General features: G+C 35.1%; 1 protein-coding gene across 2 annotated transcripts in view; it reads left to right on the plus strand.

Annotated features, from left to right (window-relative positions):
• Window positions 1-5542: 5542 nt before the first annotated feature.
• fam20cb (FAM20C golgi associated secretory pathway kinase b) overlaps window positions 5543-25566 on the plus strand; it is a 110464-nt gene continuing 90440 nt past the window's right edge. For both annotated transcript variants that reach the window (XM_683800.10, XM_073918395.1), the window contains exons 1-3: window positions 5543-6753; window positions 7213-7388; window positions 10144-10222. In XM_683800.10, the coding sequence (XP_688892.5) occupies window positions 6236-6753; window positions 7213-7388; window positions 10144-10222 (773 nt within the window). In that variant the 5' untranslated portion in view covers window positions 5543-6235. The remainder of the gene's footprint in view (window positions 6754-7212; window positions 7389-10143; window positions 10223-25566) is intronic.

Raw genomic sequence — 25566 nt, forward strand, 5'->3', positions numbered from 1 at the left:
TTTTTTTTATGTTATTCGAGTTGAATATACATTCACACAAGTAGAAGAAGAATTATATGGATTGCTATAACATGTGCAACAATAACGAGCCATTCTATAGCGTGACATTTCAGCACTTAACAAACGGATAGCGACTCCTAAGTTGCACTTAAAGCTGGGCTACGTGCAATTGTGTTAAGTGCATTTTTGGGAAACGCACGTGAAACAATAACGAACGTTCGCAAAATGACTCGTAGAAAACGCTCTTAAGTGCTAAGATCAATCGTTATCGGGAAACGCAGCCCAGATCTTGCTCTTTTAGCCATTTCTATCATTTCTATCTTATAGCCACTCATTTACATGTTACAAGAACTTCAGATTTTTGGAGAAGCTTTATTTAACTATATTAAGGAATTTTGTGTCATGTTGATCAAGGTGTTGTACGATAAACTTGTTATTTTAACACAACATATTGCAACAATAACGGCACATATTGTAATATACACTGCATTTTCTTGTAAGAATCGGAGATATTTGTTCATGTATCATATTTTTCTGCATTATAAAGAAATATTTTGTGTTTTGTCAATTGCCTAGCAGTATGCAGCATCATAACAATATGCCCAACAACTACTTGCCTAACCAGACCATAATCATTACAGATTACTGCACACTGAAGTACCATATATTAATTAAAAACCGTACATATATCATAAAAAACTAATGTGCAACTGATTCTCTACAGATACTCTGATTTTAGGTCACAGATTTGGCTGTTAGTGTTAGAATGCATGTGGACTATAAGTGTGTTTAGATATATCACAATGTAACCCTCCACCACCAAACCAACCTTTAATTGCACAGGTATATTTTTAGGCCAAAAATAGATTGGGGTTACCATTTATCTATTTATTTTTAATCATTAGACTATTAAGTACAGCTCATATTTATATGACCATGTTAAAGATCCATTTCCAGTATTGTGTATTAGTAGTAACTAAATTTGACAACTTTAATGAAGATTTTATAAATGTATTCTACAGAATAGGACTGCATGATATTGGAAAAATCTAACATTGTGATATTTTTTATTCTGCGATATATTTTGCAATATGTACACACTAGATTAGTTGCACAATTATTTGGAAAGAGTTCATAATTTTGGATTAATTTAGATGATTCTCTACAGGAGTGCATATGCATAAAATATAAGAAACAATCTACAAGCACAGATGAATTCAATAAAGGAGAATTGAATAATCAAATGTGAATTAATACTGCGTAGTGTTCATTTTATAAAAGATTCAACAGAACTGATCGTTTTTAATGTGTCAAAGTAAAAAAAAAAATACAATTTATTAGGTCTGAATGTTTTCAAATCCCACAGACAGTCACAGGCCTCAAAAAATACTTGCGAAATGATTAAATAAATCCAGACTCAACATTACTTATGCTTGCGATGTGACTATTGCGAAGGTTCACATCATGATATCGATGCTGAAACAATATATTGTGCAGCCCTACTACAGAATAATAAGAACCATGCAGTTCTAAACATTAAAGATAACTTTAGATAACAGCAGTTCACAAACTGTTTATAGGTTGTTGACAAAGAAATCTAAAAATAAATTATAAACAATCAAAAAAAAGTAATTTTTTTGTACTATTTTGTAGAAAATATATATTTATGTAGTTTGAAGTTTCAAAAAAGAAACATCTTCTTTTGAGTGTATAAGGGATCACTAAATCTTTTATCAATTCTTTCATTTTCAGGTTTTTTTTTACAGAACTGTTCCATAAAAGTCTCCAATGGTCTGAGCAGAACAACTCCTAATATTATAGAAATAGCTTAAGAGATATTTGTCTTCATTGTTGTACATATGGTGCTATTTTATGAATTTATGAAAATTAGAATATATGTTTTTATATATGACTTTCCTTGTTAGGCATTTTTAACAAAACAGGGGTGTCACACCAAAAGAAAACAACAAAACAATTTTTCGTGGTCCCAAAAATGTTAAAAATGTCAACAAAAAAACAAAACAAAACAAAAAAAACATTCTGAGACTTAAAATAGACTTAATTCTGAATCTTCACATCATGGGGTCTTTTAATGTGGTCCTTCATCTAATTATATTTTTTTTCATTGAATTGTCCCATTTAAAATCTGTATAGTATGGGTGTCACAGTGGCGCATTAAGTAGCACGATCGCACAAGCCCAGCCTTGGTCAGTTGGTATTTCTGTGTGGAGTTTGCATTTTGTCCCCATCAGGGCCGTGCACAGGGGGGTGACCCGGTGGCTAGAGCCACTGCCCATTTGCCCTAATTGGCTGAGGTGCCCCTCTCAAACCCTCCACCCAGATTTCATATTTTGCTCAAGCAGCTACAGTAGATGTTTAACTGCATTTTAAATGATGATAATACTAATTATATTATTGTTTTGTCATGTGTGACAGTAATAGAGAAATGTCACATTAAAAACCCATGTGCACCAATAATATCTTAATCGTTTATAAACAATAGATGACATTTGTAAGATATCTGAATATTTTAGCATACTCGTATGACTAAACCAAACGACCAAGCCAAGAGAAGCCCACAACATAATTAATGAAACACTGTCAGAGAAAATTATTCTCAGGTCATTGCATGTTAATCTCTATTGACAGGCACAAATTTACCAGTAATATTTTACTTGGTCACAGCTGTATTTCAGCAGGGCTTGTGGTCCAGTGAAAAAAGGGTCAAGTGACGCCCCTGGTTCTTTTGAAAGACAATGCATTGATGTGGCTAGATGAAAGAACAGAAGCTTTCTCACAGTGAAATCGAGCCTGCTAGAAATTAGCCTTGTCATTAATTAGCTCTTTCCTCATGCGGATACCAAAAAACAATCAGTGCTCTGTTTCTGAAGTATTGTTACCAAATCAACTGCAGACAATCAGTCTTTCATTGTCATCTCTGACAGCTCTCTTGTCTGAAATGTGACATTTGACCTAATAAATAATAATTAGGTAATTAGTGCTGTCTACATGTCTCTGTGATGTCCTGAACCTGCTCTTTGTATTAGCAGGCACGTGTTCATTTCATGATCAGATCAAAGTGAATTTTGGTGACATCTTTTATTTCATCATCTTCATTGTTTTGGACTGTATTGTTCAATTATAGATGTGAACTTGTTTAAATTTACTTTTTTAAAATTTGTTCTCTCAGCTTCTGTCAATCAAATAAAAAAAACAGGGTCCTGATTGTCTTATTGCTTAGATGAGGCCATGTTAAAATGATATTTTTTCGGCAAAAGTTTACTTCTTTGAATAATACATTGACACTGAAAAATACACTGTAAAAAATGATGTGTTAACACAATTCCTTTATGTCGCCCTAACACAAATTGATTAAGTTAACTTAAATGTTTTTACAAATTTAAGTGGACTGAACACAAAACAATAAAGTTGTCCCAAAAAAACTTAAAAAGTTTGTTGTTTCTACTCATTTTAAATAAGTAATTTGAACAAAAGTCAAAAGTCATTTTTGAGTGTACCTATTTTTTGTCAATGGACATTAGAAAAATTAAATGTTTAAAGAAACAAACAGATTTGTTTTAATTTGTTATTATTTTAGAACTTTTCCATTAAACTTGGTCAAAGAAATAAAGTGCTAAACTGCATTGTATTTAACAGATTTAAAATACAGCAGAAATTTCAGATACATCTAGGATCATTTGTACAGTAAGACCTTGGAGTTAAAATGATCAAGAATGGCTGATTTAAAGGTATAACTTAGTGAGTGATTTACTGGAAATCTTGACATTTATATTAGTTCTACTTGACAAATCAAATCATGTCTGATTTGTTAGCAAATAATGAATCATGTTATTCAATTCGCACATTTCCAGGGTGAAGGATCTCTTCATGAATTAGTCATCCCTACTTTTCTTTTTGTGACGGAGAAGAACGACAGTCAGACATTTTGAAGTGACTCAAGGCTGAGTAAACGTTCTAGACAAATCCTTTTTATTTATTTATTTTCTTTACTTACACTCTAAAATGCTGGGTTTTTGTAACCCAGCATTGGGTCAAATGTTGACAAATCCACAAAAAATTGTTACATTTAACAAATTAAATTTAATGCTATTGAAAAAAGTAACCCAACGAGGGGGGTTGTCCGTATTTATTTTAATGTAAAATTTTAAAAGAGGTAGTTCTTTCAGAAATAAACACTTCCTAATTTATTCACCGTCAGGTCTTCAAGGATGTGTGTGAGTTTTTATTTATTATTTTTTAATTGGATCAATGAAGAAGATTAAACCTTGCTGATTCATAAAATGCAGATCAATGGTGACCACTTAGAAAGTCAAAAACAACATACAGTATAGGTTCAACAAAATTAAAACTCAAGCTCCTAATGATATTTTGAGGTCTTATGAAGTGAAACTGGTGTGTGCAAGAAAGTAATAATTAACAACAACAAATTATATTTAATTATGGATGGGAAACACAGGAGAAACCCTTTTTGCAGAATATAAGTATTTTTTTATTATAGTCAATATTTTTTTATTTTTAGAAAAATTGTGAAACTATGTTAGTAAAATTTTTGATTGTTGTGACTACTGTCTTTTAGGCCAAAAGGTAAAACCATTTTGAAAGTTAAAAAAACAGTGACTGCTAGCCAGTTTTGGGAAAACAAGACATACTGTAGCAGGGTTAGTTGTAACAGGGTGTTACAAATTAGGCCACAGACACCAATTAGATGAACAAAATAATTTTACAATTTTGAGTGTAATATTGAGAGCTTTTTATATTAAAAAATGTTTACTAGAAAATAAAATACATTTTATTGATAATAATACAAATAAATGTATTGTATAATAATGCAAATAAATCAAAATGTGTTTATCCAAAAGTAATCTGCCTTTTTAATTAACCCTCTTTTCTGATTTGACTCACAGGTGGGGTAAATACTGCACAGAAACCATAGGTCTGGCGATCATACTTTCGGTGCTTATTTGTAGGAGAGGCTTGTGTGTTGTTGGTTAAAAAAATGGTTTGTCTAACCCCCTACTTTGGTCATAATTTTTCCAAAATCAAAAAGTGTTGCTTTGTGACCCGCTCTCCCCAATGCTTCTTTTTTCCAAAGTGGCACTGCCCTACAAAAATGTCTAAAAATCTTGAATGTTCATCTGAAAGAGTCACCTGCTTAGCCTACTGGATGGCCTGAAGGTCTGTAAATCTTAAACCAATGCCTTAAGCATATTTCTAGCCTGCTTATATTCCTCTAGTCTTGCTCAACTGCTTACTGACATGAAGAAACAGTCCCGAAATTTTCCACCAAAATAAGGTGGTAGAGAGCGGTTAGGGCGTGCGTGTTAAGCACATCTTAAAAAGTCATTTCAGACAATAATGGGCAGCAGTGTGTGTTCAGACGCCCTCTTCTTGCACAATCTGACGCTACAGGAAGAAGCGAGCCTGGGCTGCCTGTCCTGCCGTTTTCAAGCTCAGCCAATCCTCAATGTGCGAGGGGCTTCAGCATCATGATATTTAACACACCCACCCCGAACATCCGACCGAGGTATTTCCTCAAGCGCCTGTCAACGGGCAGACATCACCTTCACGAGAGCTGGACGAGCGGCAGGAAACGATGAAACTTTCTCCACATATCACATTTGTCGACGGACGGAAGGAGGTGCGATGCCACACTTTCTCGAGACCTGCCAGGGCTGCCTGCATGCGTCTCGTCGCTTTCACCGTTTGAACAGCCTCGATTCACACCGGATAAGACGAGCGAATGAACTTGTGCAGCTGTGAAAGGCATCTCGTGCGCTGTATGAAAAGCGGCAGATGTTTTCTTCGCACGCCGAAATGGACATCGCGAACGCGCACTTTTCTGGATAGTCTACTGTATCCGACGAGGCTTGACTTGTTCGCATTTCGCAGATATCTACTGCATACGAGCTATTAAATGGTCAAACAGACTATGAGTGACTGTGTCGCGTCTCGTCAACTGACCGCACGGGAGGAATTTAATCGCGAGCGCACGTAAATAACTGGATTATTGTTTGGCATGGATGTACACGAGCGCTTCACCGAATAAACCCTCATCTCTGCCCTTAAACTGGCACATGAAAACGGAGACGTTCCATGCGTTCCCCTCCTAAAATTGGGAGCCCGTGTTTTATGTACAGTTGGCGATGTAGTGCGCTTGCTCACTTTTATCCCTGACATTCCAAACAAGTCGTTTCTCGAACGCGAGAGCCTGAAGATGATCCTCTTTAGAAAATTCCGCGTCTTGATTTTGATGGTGTTTCTTATAGCCTGCTCCATGCACATTATGATAGACTTGTTACCGAAGCTGGAGAGACGGAGCGGTAGCGCGTGCTCGTGCTCACACACACCCAGCGAAGAGCCGCAGAACTGGGCTAAGCATCGAGCCAAGCCGGGATCAGAGTCCGGCTGGCCTAATAAACACACACTCCGAATACTTCAAGACTTCAGCAACGAGCCCAGCTCCAACCTGACCTCTCACTCGCTGGAAAAGATGATGGTCGGTGAGAGAGCCGAGGCTTTGAAGAGATTTGAGCAGCTGACAGGTGATGAGAGGAGGCTCGCGACGCGGGACTCTGCCTTCAAGAACGCAGCGGTCAAGGGTTCGAGGCTCTCGGCGCTGTTTGAGCATCCTTTATACACCAGGCCATTGCCTCCTTTAACTGACGAAGACACTTTATTCAATGTCAACACTGATATACGGTTTGACCCTAAAGCTGCGGAGAATCCAGAGTGGTAGGTTGAGCAGCTGTGTTTCTTTCTCACAAACATTAAATACACACTCTTCAGTGGAGACAAACAGCTGTTGCCCTTAAATAATACTGATATCTAGTACATAATGATAAAAAACATATTGTTATTATTATTAATATTTTATTACTGGTGTTATTGTATGTTTATTAACATTTTTGATAATTAAAATATAAATAGCCATACATGTATATTAATTATTTGTTATTTTATGTTGATAAATCTACTATGATTATACTATTATTTAAAAATAAAATAGATTATATAGTAGTAAAGTTAATATTGTATAGTCATAATAACCATTATTATTATTATTATTATTATTGTTATTATTATTTCTATGCATTGAATAAAAAACAAACAAACTTTAAAACACAAAAACACAGAATTGTCTATGCGTTTGTAAAATGGTATTACATTTAACACATTTTTGTATTTTCATAGGAATGGGGAAAGTAAAGATGGGGATTATGCGCCTACGGGTGAGATGTCTTCAGACTCCTACCCAAACTGGCTCCGCTTCCACATTGGGATCAACCGGTATGAGCTTTACTCCAGGCATAACCCGGTTATTGACGCAATGCTGAAGGATCTGGTTTCGCAAAGGATCACCAGTGTTGGTAAGTTAATATTTGAGATTGCACAACAATTAGTACACAATGAGCAGCATTGGAGTTGAACGCCATTCAGAGAAGTGATTTTTGGATTGCGTTTGTACAGTTGTGACGCTGATTCGAGTGCAGTGTTTGAGTGCAGATTTAAAAAGATTCTTTGAATGAAGTTTCTTCAAGATAATGGTTAGACTCTTCCTGCAGTCTGTCTGCGGATGCATCAATAAAATTGGACTGAGATTCACTGCTAGTGGATTCCAGCAGGGTAAATGAATGAGAAGAGCGTGCAATTTAGACTTAATCAAACGCCATGCTGTGGAAAAGTATCTCCTGCCAGGCATGCATATCGTCAAGAAGAATTTTGCTTGATGGGATGCGTTTATGTGAAGCACCAAGGTCAACCTCAACTTATTACATGGTTCTCCTAAATTCTTGAATCTGATTGGATGATCACTTTAAATTGTGGGCAGAATATCTTTGTATTTTTAACAAGAAACTGTATATTTGACAACTGTCCCTGACCTCCAAACCACCTCATATTCTTCTCACATGATAAAATAATTCCTCAAACCAAAATATTTATTCCATTTATTGCCTTATTTGGTATACCTGGGTCAATAGAGAAGATACCTGATTTTGGTGTTTGTTTCAAATTTTATATATAATTTTTACCGGTCAAAAGTTGGGGTCAGTAGAATTTTTAAATGTTTTAAAATAAGCTTATCCTGCTCACCAAAGTTGCATTTTTTAAATAAAAAATACAGTACAATTTGTAAAATTGTGAAATGTTAATGCACTGTAAAATAACTGTTCAAATGTAGTTTATAATTTCACTTAATAGTTTATTTTAGTGACTTTAATGATGAATTTTCAGCTTCATTACTCCAGACTTTAGTCACTTGATCCTTCAGAAATCCCTCTAATATTAATAATAATAATAATTATTATTATTATTTTTATTATTATTGGTAATAATAATAAAAATAATAATGACTGGAGTAATAATTCCATCCAAAACTACATACAATAAGAAAGGAATTTTTAAAAATTGTAACCAATATTTAACAATTTAACTTTTTTTTATTTAATAAATGCCGCTTTGATTAACAAAATAATTTTATTAAAAAAACATGAAAAAAAAAAACTGAATCAAAACTTTTGTATATTTTTTATTTGAAATATTCACATATATCATATTTAATGCAAGTACGGTGTCTGTTGTAGCATTTGATATAAATAAATAATCAAAAATATGAGTGAAATACTTCCACTATGATTAAGTGTAGCATACTGTATATATGTATAAGAAAAATATACAATATAACAATCCTGACCCATTCTTATTAAATATACTTATATTATTATGAGTATAATATATATATATATATATATATATATATATATATATATATATATATATATATATATATATATATATATATATATATATATATATATTATAATTATATTATATTATATAATTATAATTATATATATATATATATATATATATATATATATATATATATATATATATATATATATATATATATACTATTATAAGTATAATTCTATTTAAGAATAAAAGATCATACTAAACGTTGTTATTTTAATTAAGTGATCAAAAGCTTCCTGCTGCCAAATGGCTTTCTTAAAATATAGTGGTAAATTGAATTAAAATGACATTTAATTAGTATTTTGGCCTATGCCCTGTGACCCTTAAATGAGTATTTGGTCACACTTTATTTATTTACAGGTTCTCACTATTAACAAACCATTAACCATGACTTTTAGCTCAACAAGCATCTAATTTTCTGCTTATTAATAGTGATCAAGCTAGTAGTTGGGTTTATTTTTGATAGATTAGACATGTTGAATAAGATTATGCAGATTATATATTTTATAAGTACAAATAAACAGCCAATATCTTAATAATATGCAGGAAATAAGCCACTAATAATAATAAGATTTAGTACTTTGACAAGCCTTGTCAAAGGTTTTGTGTTCTAAATAAGTTTGACAAGGTTTTGTTAGTATAAACTTTGGTGGGTGTCTTCTGCAATTTACAGTAAAATGTATGATAGTTATTTTTGACTCTAAAAAATATTAAATTAACCAGGACACATTATAATAACTGAAAACAGTTTGACAGTTTACAACAGTTATTAAATAACACAGTTATTACTTTACTATTGACGTTTGAAAATATTTCGTCTTTAATCCAGCTGTGTAATAGCTGACATGCTATAGAGTGCCTCAGTCAATAACATGAAACAAAACACCCTTGATTAATTTTGAGTTAGTATTAGATTACATTGACCAGCTGACTGAATGTTGGGATGTGTATACTCTTTTATTCTTCCATTTAGTTGTTCTCTGAAAGGAAGTTGCATGGTAATCTACAATGATAGAGATCTTTAAAAATTGGTATCGACACACATGCCTCTTTAAGTGACTTGAGGCAGTGTCTTCTTTTTTTCCTTCATCTGTTTGTGATTGCCTGCATATTCATTGCAACAAGCATTTTAAAAAGGTCTTATCAGCTTCCCTTAAAGGGCAGTGCGTAGTGTATCTCCAAAACACACTTGTTTTCATTCGTTTTTTTCCCCAACGATGCATAATCAAATACCATCCTCAGTGAGAGGACAGAGTATTTTCACAATTGAATCTTCACATTGTTATTGCTATTTGCATAATGAGGCTTATCTAAAATGGTTCATTGAAAGTTACTTTCCTGATACGAGTGCTTTTGTTCTCTGTGTAGCAATGAAATCTGGAGGCACGCAGCTGAAGCTCATCATGACATTCCAGAACTACGGCCAGGCCCTTTTCAAACCCATGAAGTAAGTGAGACCGCAATATTAAAATTATGATGTCACTGATAAATATTATGAACATGTGGATATCTGTAATCTCAGCACCGGTGATTTCTTCTCACATACGTTACTGCTTCCTTGTTTCAAGGTTTAATATATGTGACTCTAAACCCATCTTAAGCAGTGGTTGAAAGAGTACTGAAAAATCATACTTAAGTAAAAGTACCCTTACTTGCCTAAAAATGTAGTGCAAGTAGAGTAAAAGTATCTGTTGTAAATATTACTCAAAGTATGAGTAAAAAGTAGACCTTTTAAAACTACTCAAGAGTAGTGTGTATTACAGCTGATGCATTTATATGCAATTTGTGGATGTGTGTAAACGTAACATTATGTAGTGCATTTAGTTATTGCCCAGCAGGCACACAACATCATAAGACAATAATATTCGGTTAGATTTAGTGATGTCATCTCATTTACTTTTGAGCCAACATCTTAAACCAACATCATATTGGTGTCAAATACTGACATTTGTTCGTCAGGTATGGCAACCAAAATCCAAAATCTGATAGACATCACAGTGGTAACGTCCAGCTGTAACATCATTAAACGTTGTGCAATGTCCCCACGACGTTGGGGTACAACATCAATCGGATGTCTTGTGCCTGCTGGGTGTTTGAGGCTATTTTGGTCATCATATACTGTAGTAAACATCAGTCATCTACTCATCAGTGACGTGCAGTCTAAACAGTGTCTGAATCATTGAGTGGGATACTTTTGACACTTTTTTGGACACTTTTAATGCTTCCCAACAATTTGCTGCTATTATATATCGCCCATGTCTTGAGGTAGCTCATCATGATGCGATTTACCTTCTATGTGCAATTTGAATGGACAGGAATCGCAGGACTGATTTTTCTAATCTCCATAGACAAGAAAAAATAAAGTAGTGACTGCAGGACAGGTTGAAGGAAAGTAGAGGAGTAAAAGTACTGATACAACTCTACAAATGTACTCAAACACAAATTACGATTCCTGAGAAAAACTATCCAATTACAGTAGTTTGAGTATTTGTAAGTTGTTACTTTATAACACTGGTCTTAAGTGCCTTTTTTAAATATTTTTTGTCATAAAAACATTTATTTTGACCAATTAGGTCAACAATTTACAGTTGAAGTCAGTATTAGCCCCCCTGTTTATTTCCTCAATTACTGTTTAACAGAGAGAAGATTTTTTCAACATATTTCTATACATAATAGTTTTAATAACTCATCTCTAATAACTGATTTATTTTATCTGTGCCATGATGAAAGTAAATAATATTTGACTACTTATTTTTCAAGACACTTCTATGCAGCTTAAAGTTAAATTTAAAGGCTCAACTACTGTAGGTTAATTAGGTAAGCTAGGCAGGTTAGGGTAATTAGGCAAGTTATTGTATAATGATTTATTCTGTAGACCATCAAAAAATATAGCTTAAATGGGCCAATAATTTTGTCCCTAAAATGTTTTTTGAAAAATGAAAACTGCTTTTTATCTTGCTAAAATAAAAAAAAATAAGACTTTCTCCAGAAAACATATTATTAGACATAATGTAAAAATGTCCTTTCTCTCTTGAAAATCATTTGGGAAATATTTAAAAAAGAAATAAAAAAAATCAAAGAATGGTAATAATTCTGACTTCAACTGTATGTTTTACTATTGCCAAAAATATACTCGTGCAACATAAGACTGCTTTTGTAGTCCAGGGTCACATATGTCTCATTGTTAAATGGATATATTTCCTGTTGTCTCTGTTATTAAATCTTCTGATGGACACTATTGTGTTGTACTTTTAGCCCAGGCCGCTCAATTCTATTTGGATACGTCTGTTATTATAATCGTGTGATAATATGCTCAGATCAGAGCTATTGAAAAGGGATTTATAGTCGTCAGCGTTGTTATCCACAATGGACGGATCACATCCCATTTGAAATGTAGGTTACAAAGGGAGGGGAGGTTGTTTTTATGGATTTGACAACCCCTCAGCGCAAATAATAGTTGCCTCCCTGTAATTTTCCGGGATCTATAAATGGCAGCAAGTAAATCTTTGGTGTCATTGTCAAATCCAGAGCAGCAGCCCCTCCATCTGTATGCGCCTTAACTATCGGTTTCACAGACGCTGCTTATGCTTTCTCTGGCAGATTAGTATTTAATGTCTTAGCAGTTTCATTGCTATCATTGAGATTCACTGTTTTCTCTATGTTTTTTTATATCATAGCTCCACCAAGTAGTATACAGGATGTGGGACTTGGTGACTGAATTTTATGAACAAATGTCCTGCCAGCTGATTGGCTTTATTAGCAGTGTGTTCATAAAGACACACTTTAGCATTGGCAGACTTTATTACGAGATGCTTTTCCACGAGTGAGCATGAAATCGAAGAGTTGATCAATAGTCTTGAATTTTATATAGATGAATGTGAAATGTAAGGAAGCCTATGTGCATGTCCCGGTGGATTCTGAGATGTTCTTGGTTCGTTCTTGGGGAGTATTTAAGGAGAGATGAGAACAATGGGTCTTTGGTGACAAGAAGCTGATAAATGTTATTAGAGAGAGGAGGTCTGAGCCTAGCCTGTTCCTGCTATAATTAGCGCAGAGCAACAAAGACACGCTCGTTTATTCCAACCACAAGCTAAACACTTCACCCCCATCTTGCTTTTGAGATCATCTTTTCCTCTGGCGTTCTCCTTTTTCACTGAAGGTTTGAAAACCCAGAACTTGCTTGACCTTCTTTGAGGACATGATTTGAGTTTGCCAGCTAGCACGTTGCTAATATAATCAAAGTCAAAATGAAACTTCAAACGTCTGTAGTCCTCGCTGTCTTCGCTGGTAATTCCATTTTGTAAATATTGCTTTCACCAACTGATTTGTCGACGTGCTTTCCATGCCTTCTCTGACGAGTCAGGCAAGGACGTGTTCTAGCAGCACGTGTGGTCTTGCAGAGCAGCTTTCTTTCGGTTGATTCATGTCTGAATGCTTGCAATATGCCACACAAAAAGACCTTCCTGTATTACTATAAAGCCTGGGGAAATTGCATAATCAGCTTTAATTCTCTGAAGCGCATTAGGTGAAATAAATAAAGGACATTTTTTTCATCGTTTGTTCACCTTCGTGTCATTTTAAATCTGAATAAATTTCTTCCATCTGTGGAGCAAATAAGATGTTTCGAAGAAAGTTTGTGATGCTCTAAACAGGAGCTGTTAAAAAGATTATATTATTTAATTTAATTAAATTTTATTTAATTTTATTATTCATTTTTCTTCGGCTTAGTCTCTTTAGTTATCAGGGGTCGCCACAGTGGAATGAACTGCCAACTTGACCATCATATGTTTTACGCAGCGATGCCCTTTCACCATACCTGTCAACATTCGGATGTGAAAATAAGGTATATGTCCATCATAACATCCAGCAGTAATGTCCAGTAGCTTGCTGGCCGTACTTAAGCGGACATTCAGTGAGTCATTCAGTCAGTCGACAGCAGCCTTTGGTGGATTTATGCAAGAACAGAAGCAAATGGCACTAGCAAGAAAAATTTGAGATCTCAAAAGGCGTACACAGCAGCCTCTGGCAGATTTGAGATAACTAAAACTGCAAAGGTCTTAGCTCCTGGAATGTATTTGGTGCTCTCCAGAAATGTATATAGATGTACGTTTTTTAGAATAAGCCTGGGTTGAGATTTTCACCACTTTACAAATGGAAAAACATAGTGGTGTAGTACAAAATTTAGGGGTTTATTTTAATGATAGCCTTTCGTTTATTATGAAAACCTGACAGGTGGACAAATCTAAACGTGTTTTTATTAGAACAAATATAAATAGACCTATGCATATAATAAATACTCCTACTACTAGGAGGTAGGAGGTAGTGTTTTTTACAATAATATATTTTAAACATTTTAATCCTTTAATTTTTTCATTTGTAAAGATATTTGTGTATTGCTGTACAGCCTCTATGTATTAAGAAACGTGTGTGCATAGGCCATAACTAATGTACTTTTCAAATGAAAAAACTCTGCGCCATTGACTTTAGACCAATCTTTAGTTGGTCAATGGCGTGATCTATTTCGGTTATTTCAAAATAGCAACTCGCTCCTTTTCAGACCTGCTCTTCCATGAGTCCACAAAGTGGAGTAAATGCATTTGCTATTTACAACGTGGCATAAAATGTGAAAATGATTGATGCGTTGGTCTGAAAATAGCAAAAAATTAAGTGTTGTGCCACACTCTCAGAAATAAAGGTACGCAAGCTGTAACTGGGGTGGTACCTTTTCAAAAATTTTAGGCACTAATATTTACATTTATTTTTGAGAGTGCAAGTGTTTGAAAAGGCCCTTAATGTTTCCTTCATTTATTATATTATATACATATACTAACTAATTCATTCCTTAAGTAATTTTTTGTGTGTGTGTCTTGGTTTGGACCATTGAAATGGAAAACTGGACATGATGTTAAAATATATTTACCTTGATCATTTGGTGGAAAAAAGGCTGTTTGATTGGCCCTGAAAGCAGGTAATTTGGTCTGGTACTCTTATGTGGTTTGTCAGCTTTAAGCATCTGCTTACGCCGAAGTACTTAGGCTATTTAACAGAATTAATGAAAGTCTGTGATGAATGGGCGTGAGAGTGGATTAGAGGGTGGACAGATCAGAAGGGGTGATATTTTTTTTCAAGAACTTCCTCAGTAGGGCTCCTCAAGGTTTAATAAAGAAAGATACAATAATTCAATGTAGGCGAAGCGAGCTCTTCTGAATGCATCATTGCTCAAGCACTATTTAAAGATAAAGGCGATTTCAATAGCAAACAGACGTGTTTTAAAGGCTGCTCTCTGAGGCATGAAATGCTTCAAAATGGATCTTCCTCTGTCCTGAGACATAGAGGCAAAGGGACAACAACACAATTGTTCTCATCTGCTAGCGCTTATTGACATCTCCCTGTAAAATCACATGACATTCACACAACACCAACTTTGAGCGGTTGCTCACAACTTGGTTAGGAACTCAGATTGTCAATTGGACATCAAATGTCAATTTAGGTACCCAATTCCGTTATTGTACTAAATGTCCCTAAAATCAAATACTCAATACTCAAAGACTCATTTCAGAATGATAGGTACATTTCAAGCATTTTCCATTAATTTCCATTAAACTGGAATGGCATATAGAAATGTAAAGGAAACCTGTTAATGTAATAAAATGCAAAAGGATTAAATGTTATAGAGAAAATTTGATTCAGTTCCTAATCGTATTTTAATTTATTGTTAAACTTTTAAAATTAACAACACTGTAAAGCTGTTAAACCGATTGCAACAAACCATTTAAGTTCTAAAGCTAACCCTAAGTACTGTGAACTTATTCCATTTTAGTGAACGAAACTATTTTACCACAGTAAAACTCGATAAATGAAGAAAACTCAAACCAACTCGTATCATTTAAGGAAACCGATTGTTACAAACCATCTGAGTTAAAAAACTAATCTATATGTGAGTACTGTGAACCAACTTCATTTAAGTTGACGAAATGAGGTATTTAATTAACTCATTACCTTTAACACTGACTGAAAAATTCTTTTCAGATGAGTAGAATTAACTTTTAGTAAATTTTGAGTTAACTACACTCATTTCATTTGATTAAGTTGACAATTTTACAGTGCAGAGTTGATAATAACAGAGTTTACACTTTAGTTCAAGATGCCTCAAACCTCAAACCGTCTAAAACAGAATTATTTGTATATTTCATCATAGTATTGCTTTTTAAAGGTGCAGTATGTAAGTTTGACACCCAGCGGTTAAACTTGGTATTGCATTCCTGGATCAAAACCAACGCGAGCGCAGGTTGCCAGATTGAGGACCAAGGAGTGAGTTTGACGATCGAGCCTAAAGGCTGATTTAAATCAAATTCTATATAAAAGCAGCAGTATGTGATAGAAGCATTTTTTTAAATATTAAAAAGAGTTTTTGTCCTAACCAACATCTCAAATTGATATATTAAAAAGGCTTCTTTATTTCTTGCAGCTAAACAACAGGATAAACTGATGATCAGCTCAATGATCAGCTCAGGTACACCTTGTGTGCTTTATTCAGTGTTTAATGCTAACAATGTGAGTTTGGATGCCATTTTACATGACATTTATTGCCATACTACGGAAAGCAGCAGCAGATAGTTCACCTCAGATCATGAAAATAAAATATACCATTTTAAACTGAACTTTCAAACTTGAATTTTAAACTTGAATTTCTGTCGTGTTTCATCTGGTGCAAACAGCCAAATTGCATCACTGCAAATCTCATCATGTAGCGTGTTGTTACAATGTAACCTGCTAACCTAATGTTTACGTTCGTAACATTTATATTATTTGCTAATTAATAACCTCATGTGGAACTCTGTATATGCGTCTCATTTCAGAGTCTGCTACTGTCCACCGGAGGTCACATTTTGGTCACAAGCGTGTGCTTTGAGAGCCTTTCTGAGTAATTGAATCAAATACACGGTTTTCCACCAAGACAAACTGGGGTGCTGAAACATAATTGGCTAAAGTGGCATTGGGTGGGTTTTAAAGAACCAAAACAAAGAGAGCGTTGCGGCACGTAACAGACATTTTCAAAGCAGACTAACTGACTTCAGCATTACTTTCCACATAGACAAGAAGGTTCATTTGGCATGTATTTTTAAATATCTTCAAAATAATGTGGTATTTTTATGCTTTGGAAAAGTCCAAAACTTACATACAGCACCTTTTAAAATTAAATAAGAAATTCACTGAGATGTCACAGTAACAGGGTTGAAAAAATCATTAATCATTAAGTTGGTGTATCCTAAATACTTTGTACAAATTAATGAGAGAAGAATAATTACATGCCTCAATACCTTCCACACTTCCACTGAAGAAGTAAAGTCACAGGCTTTTCTATCAGTTCTTCAAAGATTATAATGTCTTTTCATAACTGATGTAACAGATGTAACACATTGCATTCGATTAGTCCTGAGATTATATATAATACAGAAAATAAATGTTTTTATTAAACTTTATAGAGTAAACACTCAAAAAAGATGAAACCAGTCTTAATTATTTCATTATTGAATTTTAATGCTGAGTGTTTAGTTCAGGAGGCAAAACTGTTTCATTAACATTTGCTTAAGAGCATTTTATTGCCAACAATCCTGCATTTGCTATCTCAAAGGCTGCATGACTATATGTTTTCGAGAGTTTGAATGAGATGAATCAATGAGATGAGTGTTTGACCGCTATGTCTCACTCATATAAACTCCATTAGTGTTGATCAAGCATGCAGCCGACTGCAGTCTCGTATCTTCAGAAACACTGACATTCTTCATCCATAATTAGCTCCTCCCTGGTCACACTAGACAGGATTTTTGGACAAACATGCTGTCATTGATTAAGCTAATCTGATGAGTCATTCAGGAGCTGCTTGTTTAGCTGTTTGACAGATGAGAGAGGCTAATGTAAAATTTATGCTAGAGATATGAATCTCGCCACAGATCAAGTAAATGGAGTGCCTAAAAAAAACACATTTGAGAAATATCGTAGGCTAGCTACAAATATCATAGGCTTGGACTAATTGGACTGGTTTTGTGTCTCTTCACAAATGGAAGGATCATTTTAAAATGGTGTGACAGTCATTTATATCACATGATTCTACAAAAAGCAAACATCATTGCTGTTTGTTCAAACTATTTACTTAAAATGCGCTAAAATAACACAAAACTTGTTTTAATGGGGGACAACTTAATTGTTTTATGTTCAATTCACTTAAATTTGTAAAAACTAATAAGTTAACTTAATTCCATCACAAATAAATTGTTTTGTAACCCAGCATTTTCTACAGAGTAAGGCTTAGTGCTCAAATCTGATTTGTTCGCAGATCAGATTTTTTGCATAGCTGTTCACATTGTAGGGATGGCTGAAGTGAAACTAATGTTTCAACACAGGGTTGAGATTCTGAAGCGCAAGTGTTTCGAAACACTGCACCAAAGCATGATCTGAAACAGCCAGGTCATGTGACTAATGCCGAGTTCATACTTCATGATTTTCTAAATTGTCGTGTCACGGATGTTTTCACACTCCATCTATCTGGGCTAGCGTTTTGTCGCTGCTTTGTTTACACTGCATGATGGATCAGCGACAGGGGCTTTCACATTGTATGACTTGACAAAAGGAAGAATCGCCGACAATTTCGTCCAAACTACGTCTCACAGCCAAAAACACGTAGTATATCTTTTGTTATCAACTACATAATGAGAGAGAAGCCTTTAATGGGGTAGAAAATGTGCATATTTGCTCACCTGGGTTTTAAGGGAGTTAGCAATTTCTCCTCAACTCTCTTTTTTAACTTTCTGTATAAAATGTCAAGCAGACATGGGTGCTCCTGTCAAACCTCCACTAGCTTTTCCTCCATTTCTTGGATACAAATAAAACGAAAATGAGCGCTTTTAACTTCTCCCCCAGCCTCCCGCTGGCGGTACACTCACAAGTGGTTGCTGCTCTCTCATTGGCTGTAGGCGATCTCCGATGTTTATTTCAGTCAAAACTCATTTCACATGACATAATTTGAATCGCCGACAGATCCAGATATTTAGCACGCCAAATATCTCATGGGCATTCATCTGCGATTCTTTCAGAACACGTCTTTGGTTGTTCATACTGTGTGATTGTCACTCACATGCCTAAGCACCGATTTGCCTGTGATTTCAGGCATTTGTCCGCGATTTCTCAAAACCTGTTGGCGAGTCAAAATCGGGGCTAAAATCATGCAGTCTGAACTCAGCATAAGGTGATTCAAAACACCCAGGTCACTTGACTACAGTGTTTCAAAACACAACGTCACGTGACTACATCGATTTAAAGCATTGGTCATTTCAAAAGCTTTTCGAGACCTGGTGAATCTAGGATTTACTGACAGGGTCCAAAAAAAAAATCTTTATCTCCTGTAGCCTTGTGTGTGCCCAGAGGAACTCTGTTGCAAATAGCCCGAGTTCGAATATCGGCGTGTACTAATACTCTGAAATTGTCACTTGATGTATTTTGTTAATCTTTTTATTTTCATGACCAAAACAAGACATAATATTCAGTGTTGTTTTGGTTTCAGACTAATGTTAAAATAAAACACTTTACAAGAACAGAGCATTTAAGAACTAACCCCTATTCAATTGTTTACTGTTACTTTGCTGAAGCTGTTCCAGAGCAATACTCAAAAATGTAGAGGTTTCACTGTAGTTTTTTTCACAGGTTTCACGTGTTTCGAAACGGTTCGAAGCTTTGTCACAATATTTAACTGTTTATAGTGTTTCGTGAAGCCTCGCTTTGTCCACCACTATCACATTGTTGTTATAAATGCGGCCAGTAACAGGTTTCCAGTGTGAACTGATCATGGTCCTAAAGTGACACGTATGCGCAAAAGTACAATTCACAGGCAACCACAATGTATTTTATGAACTCTAAATAGGCCTAGGCGACGCAGTGGCGAAGTGGGTAGCACAATCGCCTCACAGCAAGGTTGCTGGGACGCGGGTTCGAACCCTGGCTCAGTTGCCAGTTCTGTGTGGAGTTTCCTTCACAGTCCAAAGACATGCAGTACAGGTGAATTGGGTAGGCTAAATTGTCCGTAGTGTAGGAGTGTGTGTGAATGTTTCCCAGAGATGGGTTGCGGCTGGAAGGGCATCCACTGCGTAAAAACTTGCTGGATAAGTTGGCGGTTCATTCCGCTGTGGCGACCCCGGATTAATAAAGGGACTAAGCCCACAAGAAAATGAATGAATAAATAGGCCTAGTTGTTTTTCTAGTTGGCCTGTGGATTTCAGAGTCTGAAACCTAAAATAAGTGTTTTGTGAACGTTGACACTAATGATTAGGGCTTCATATGGCAAGCGAGTATTGATGGGTCGTTCTTGAACGATTTGTTCATTTTGAACAAATCTTTTGTATGACTCGAGAACGATGAGTCCTTTCAGGGAGTGATTTGTTCACTTGCGCATTTGCACATTTGTGCAGGTGGAGTAGAAGTTTAGTTCCTTTTTCGAGTCTTCTGTTGTGTTGTTGAGTCGTCTGTTCATCATGTGAAATAGAGAAGCCAATCATATGCATTTAGAGCTGGAAAAAAAATAATCCGTTCATCTCACGAATACTCAGTTTGTCTCTTTCGTTCATCACGTGAAAGACAAAAGCCAATCTTATGCATTTAGAGCCGGAAAAAGATTTGATCTGTCGTCGAGTCCTTGGGTTTAAGTAATTTCTCTTTACATGAGAAGACTCAAAAGGTGAACTAATCTTATGGCTCCTTTTGGCTCAGACGGTGTGCATTGGTTATGCTTAAATGGCACTGTCTGTGTGACGTGAACAAACAACTCAAATTTGAAGTTGTCAACTGACATAATCATAGACAAAAGACCAGGTAAATAACAAATTTTTATTTTCTCTTGCTTATAGCATTCTAGTTATGACTTGTTTGTAGTGTGATCAACGTTTGGTGTAGTTGTAGATGACTTTGGAAGAATCTTGTAACATTGTAATAATATTTTGGGAAATTGAACGAAATGACTACTCACTGAACGAGACTCAAAGGTCTGAGTCAGAAAAATGATCCAAACTTCCCATAACTACAAGCGAGGTGCACATATATATATAGTATATATATATATATATATATATATATATATATATATATATATATATATACATATATAGATTACTTTTGGGTCATTTGAGGAGAGTAGTACTTTATTTGAAACTGAATATTCCACTCTTATCCAACAAAGCATTTACCTGTTTCTTTGTCAAAAAATTTAAACAGCTTCCAGATACTTGTATTGCACCTTTCCTTTCATAATTGTTTTTGTTAACGCTTTATTATTTTATAAAATTTATCTAAATGGTCTTTTTTTGTAAAATGTGATTGGTTGATGAGTGCCAGTTGTCATAAAAAATAATTTAAAAAACATTTTGGTGGGTTGTTGCCCTGGGTGCCACACTGCTACACCATTTAGCAGTTTTTGAGGAGTAGAGAATGTCTGTAGCTTGAGCCAATTCACAGAAAAATGAAGCATGTTGATTGAAAATTATGTAAGTCACATGAATTCTGACATAATCATTTACACTGACGTCTCATTTCAAAACATCAGATCTGTATCTTATTTATTACTGCATATTAACGTGGCACAAATTGGAATTTAAAGGATCAGATGGCATGTGTTCCATTTCTGTCACCTTGACAAAAACAGATATGAGTCACATGTAGGCAAAAAATAAATAAATAAAAATCTGATTCGGGCCACATTTGCCTGCAGGGTGAACATAAGTCTAAGTCATTGCCCCCTGCAACTTTGATTTTCAGTCCAATCAAGTGCTCACTTGTCCTCTTGATCGGATTAGAAAAGTTCCCCTTGCAGTCTGATCATTATTTAACTCAGATTGAGCTTAGTCGGATTGATTAAGGTGTTTACATGAAGGCTTTTCAGCCTGGTGGAGCCATCAATCTGATTACTATTGGATTATTTGGTTGCAAGCAAATGTTGCCATTGGTAAATTGAAGTCCTGAGCTTCAGTTTAAAAAGCAGGTTTTTGTTGCTGTTTTTCTGTACTCACGAACATCTGTTGCATGTGCTTTCACTACAACAGTTGATGATACATGTTTTAGACTTCTGACACTGATTGTTTGACTAATTTATTGATTGATTGATTGATTGATTGATTGATTGATTGATTGATTGATTGATTGATTGATTGATTGATTGATTGATTGATTGATTGATTGATTGATTGATTGATTGATTGATTGATTGATTTATCTCAATTCAATATCTTGGTGCATCACGGTGCATTGACGATGCTTTCTATACACAGTTATATATTTTCTTCACAGCACAGCAAATGAAATGTATAAATATATTTATATTTATATACTATTTGTAATACAATTCTGTCCTTTATTACAAACAGTCAGATATATAAACTGTACCTTTAAACAGCATGAGCATTTATAGCAAATAATATAAATAAATATACATATCTAGCTCGCTTTCTGATCCTTGTCTACCAAGTTCTCTTAAACCCCTTTGATTGAATCACATGCTCAACAGAAAGGTCTGCGATTGGTTCTTGCACGATGCGCTCTACACATATAAGTGACACTGATAAACGGCAGCAGCGATCACAGCTGATCCATGATAGACACTGTGGAGAAAACTCTGCAGATACGGGCTTGTGTCTGTATCCAGAAGTATCGCTGTGACAGCCGAGAGAGGAAAAATCACACCAGCAGGTCAAATGGGCCACAGTGAGAGAGATAAGCAGTTTACTTTCATTCTCTCAATCGCAATGAAATTCTGCTGTAATTTTCAGTGACTGTCAAGCAAATACACACGCAGTGAAATTGTGCAGAGTTTCTGCATTTTTAAGTAGTTAAAGCATTGTAAATCTCACGCTCACCATAGTAAGCTACGGCATTACTGAAGATTATTACTGAAGCGATATGGAATTGTTCATGTCTGCATCACGGTGCACCGAAGAAACATTTAATTTTGACACCACTAGTGGAAACGGGCCATTAGGTCATTTTAAAGTGATTTTCTCAATATATTAGTTTTTTAGCCATCACATTCCAGATTTTCAAATAATTGTGCAGGCCTCAGCCAAATATTGCCCTATCCTAACAAAGTATATATCAATACAAATCTTATATATTCAGTTTAAATCATGTATAAGTTTGTAGTTAGCATTTCCATTTCAAAATAGTTATTACTATTACTATTTCCATTACTATATTAAATGTTTATTTGTGCCCATCTTACCTTACAATGGGAACTAAAACGTCACACTGGGATTTGCATTCAACACTCTTTCTGTACTTTGATTAGTTGTCCTGGTCATTTGGATGTTTATGAATACTGTAACACCGTCCTAACAATGCGCAAATCTGCGAAATGCAACAAGATATATATTTTTTGTCCTAACCAGCTGCACCTGCAATACGTGACAAGCGTCAGGGGATACTGTTTTAGAAACTATTTCTATTTCTGCAGCATTACGGCTGGAACAACAGCACACAAACTATGAAAATTATGGATTATGCAAGACTATGAAAGGTTATGTGGTTTTTAATCTAAAAAGTGCCTAATGTGGCTTTGAATATATTGCGTGACTTTAATAACAGCTATGGGTAATTTACTTCAGATCTTAAAGTAAGGAAAGCATGAATGTTAAAATTATGAACAAACGAAAGTATTACGCCATGCCTTAATCAGACGTGTTGCAATAACATTTCAGCAGTAAGCAATTTGTCTGTCCACACCAGACACAACACAGCTACGAGATGCAAGAAAATCCATCAAAAATTGCAGCTAATCAGAAGAAGCTGTCTCTTTTTGTGAGCAATCCATATAGAAATTAGTTAATAATAATACTGATGGTATTTACTGAGTGACAAACACCATTTTTCTCATGTAATATGTGTATGTTCACTCTGTCCACAGTTTTATCACTTTTTTCGATCTATTATCAAGATCTGAGGTAAATTATACATCCTTTCTTAGTGTATGGCTGCAAAGTTCATAGGATGCTATATTTAGTCTCTTTTAACATTGAATAAAGCACATAATAACATCATATGGTATAGGTCTCAAACTCAATTCCTGGGGGTCTACTAAACCCTACCAAACACAGCTGATCCAACTAATAAAGGTGTTCATGACTCTTTTACACACCTCGATTATTTCAATCAGCTGTGTTTGATGTGTTTGAACTGTGCAGAGCTGCGGCCTTCCAGGAATTGAGTTTGACACCCATGTCATATGGTTTATTCAATTCAATTTAATTCAGCTTTATTTGTATAGCGCTTTTACTATGCAGATTGTGTCAAAGCAGCTTCAAATAAATGGTCATAGTAAATTGGAACAGTGTAGTTCAGTTTTTAGTGTTTAAGTTCAGTTCAGTTTAGTTCAGTTCAGTGTGGTTTATTAATCACTACTGAGGGTACAAACTCTGGAGAGCAATCCATCGATGCGTTGCTCTACCAATCCCAAAACATGCTTTACAAGACTGATTGATTTTATTCCTGTTTTCAAATGGACTATTTTGGCTATATATATTTTTTATTTCTTTGTTTATGTAACATACATAAAAAGTTGCTAAAAAAAAGTGTATAGTAGTCTAGACAGTATCTGTAAAAATCCAAACTTTATTTCATCGTGAAGTTCTAGCATTGGCAGACACAGGCCTGTTATGAGCACAGTATCTTTTTCTTTATTGTGGAAGTCAGGTTCAGTCTTTTTATAGAAACTGCAATAACGTTTTAGCCTTGCTGGTATAAACCCAAAACCTAGAAAAACAGCTCCCAGACACTTACATGAGACACAGCCCTTGTACTGTTCTAACTTTGGGAACATTTTAAAGTGTTTGCTGTAACATTAACCAGGGTTGAGTCTGAGCCCAGTGCCAATTTATCACAACCCAAAGCACATATTCCCTCACTGAATGTATCAGTTATGCATATAATACAAACAACCATCTGCTGTACTTTCAAGCTGATATCGATTTTTTGTACTGTGTGAAAAAGGCATGTTTACATCGAAAATGCAAAGCAATTAAATTACACAACAGATGAAAAAATCTATAACTCTGAACTGTGTCATTTCTTTTCAACACTTTCTTCTCTCCCAGATTTATATGAATAATTGATTCATAGGCTTGCTTCTTGACAAAAAGATCCTGAGCATCTAGAAATGGAAATGTTGCCTTAAGGAAAGACACTACAAATAGTGTGAAAAAGCAATAGTCATTCATTCATTCATTCATTCATTTTTTTTTTCGGCTTAGTCCCTTTATTAATCTGGGGTCACCACACGGGATTGAATGGCCAACTTATCCAGCACGTTTTTACGCAGCGGATGCCCTTCCAGCTGCAACCCATATCTAGGAAACAGCCACACACACTCATTCACACTCATACACTACGGACAATTTAGCTCACCCAATTCACCTGTACCGCATGTGTTTGGACTGTGGGGGAAAACGGAGCACCCGGAGGAATCCCACGCGAATGCAGGGAGAACATGCAAACTCCACAAAGAAACGCCAAATGACCCAGCAGAGGCTCGAACCAGCGACCTTCTTATTGTGAGGCGACAGCACTACCTACTGCGCCACTGCGTCACCCAACAATAGTCTTAATCACAGTTATTATCAGAATTAATATCAAAAATTGCAAATGTATTTTGTATAACAGCTTTTTAAACGTGACATTACAATGAAAGCATAAGGCTGTTTCATTAAATATTGGCTAAAAAATTTGCACTCATTTTTAGAGACGACACTCTAGTGAGATTTG

The sequence above is a fragment of the Danio rerio genome, chromosome 12 (assembly GCF_049306965.1).
Source record: "Danio rerio strain Tuebingen ecotype United States chromosome 12, GRCz12tu, whole genome shotgun sequence".
NCBI classification, from domain to species: domain Eukaryota; kingdom Metazoa; phylum Chordata; class Actinopteri; order Cypriniformes; family Danionidae; genus Danio; species Danio rerio.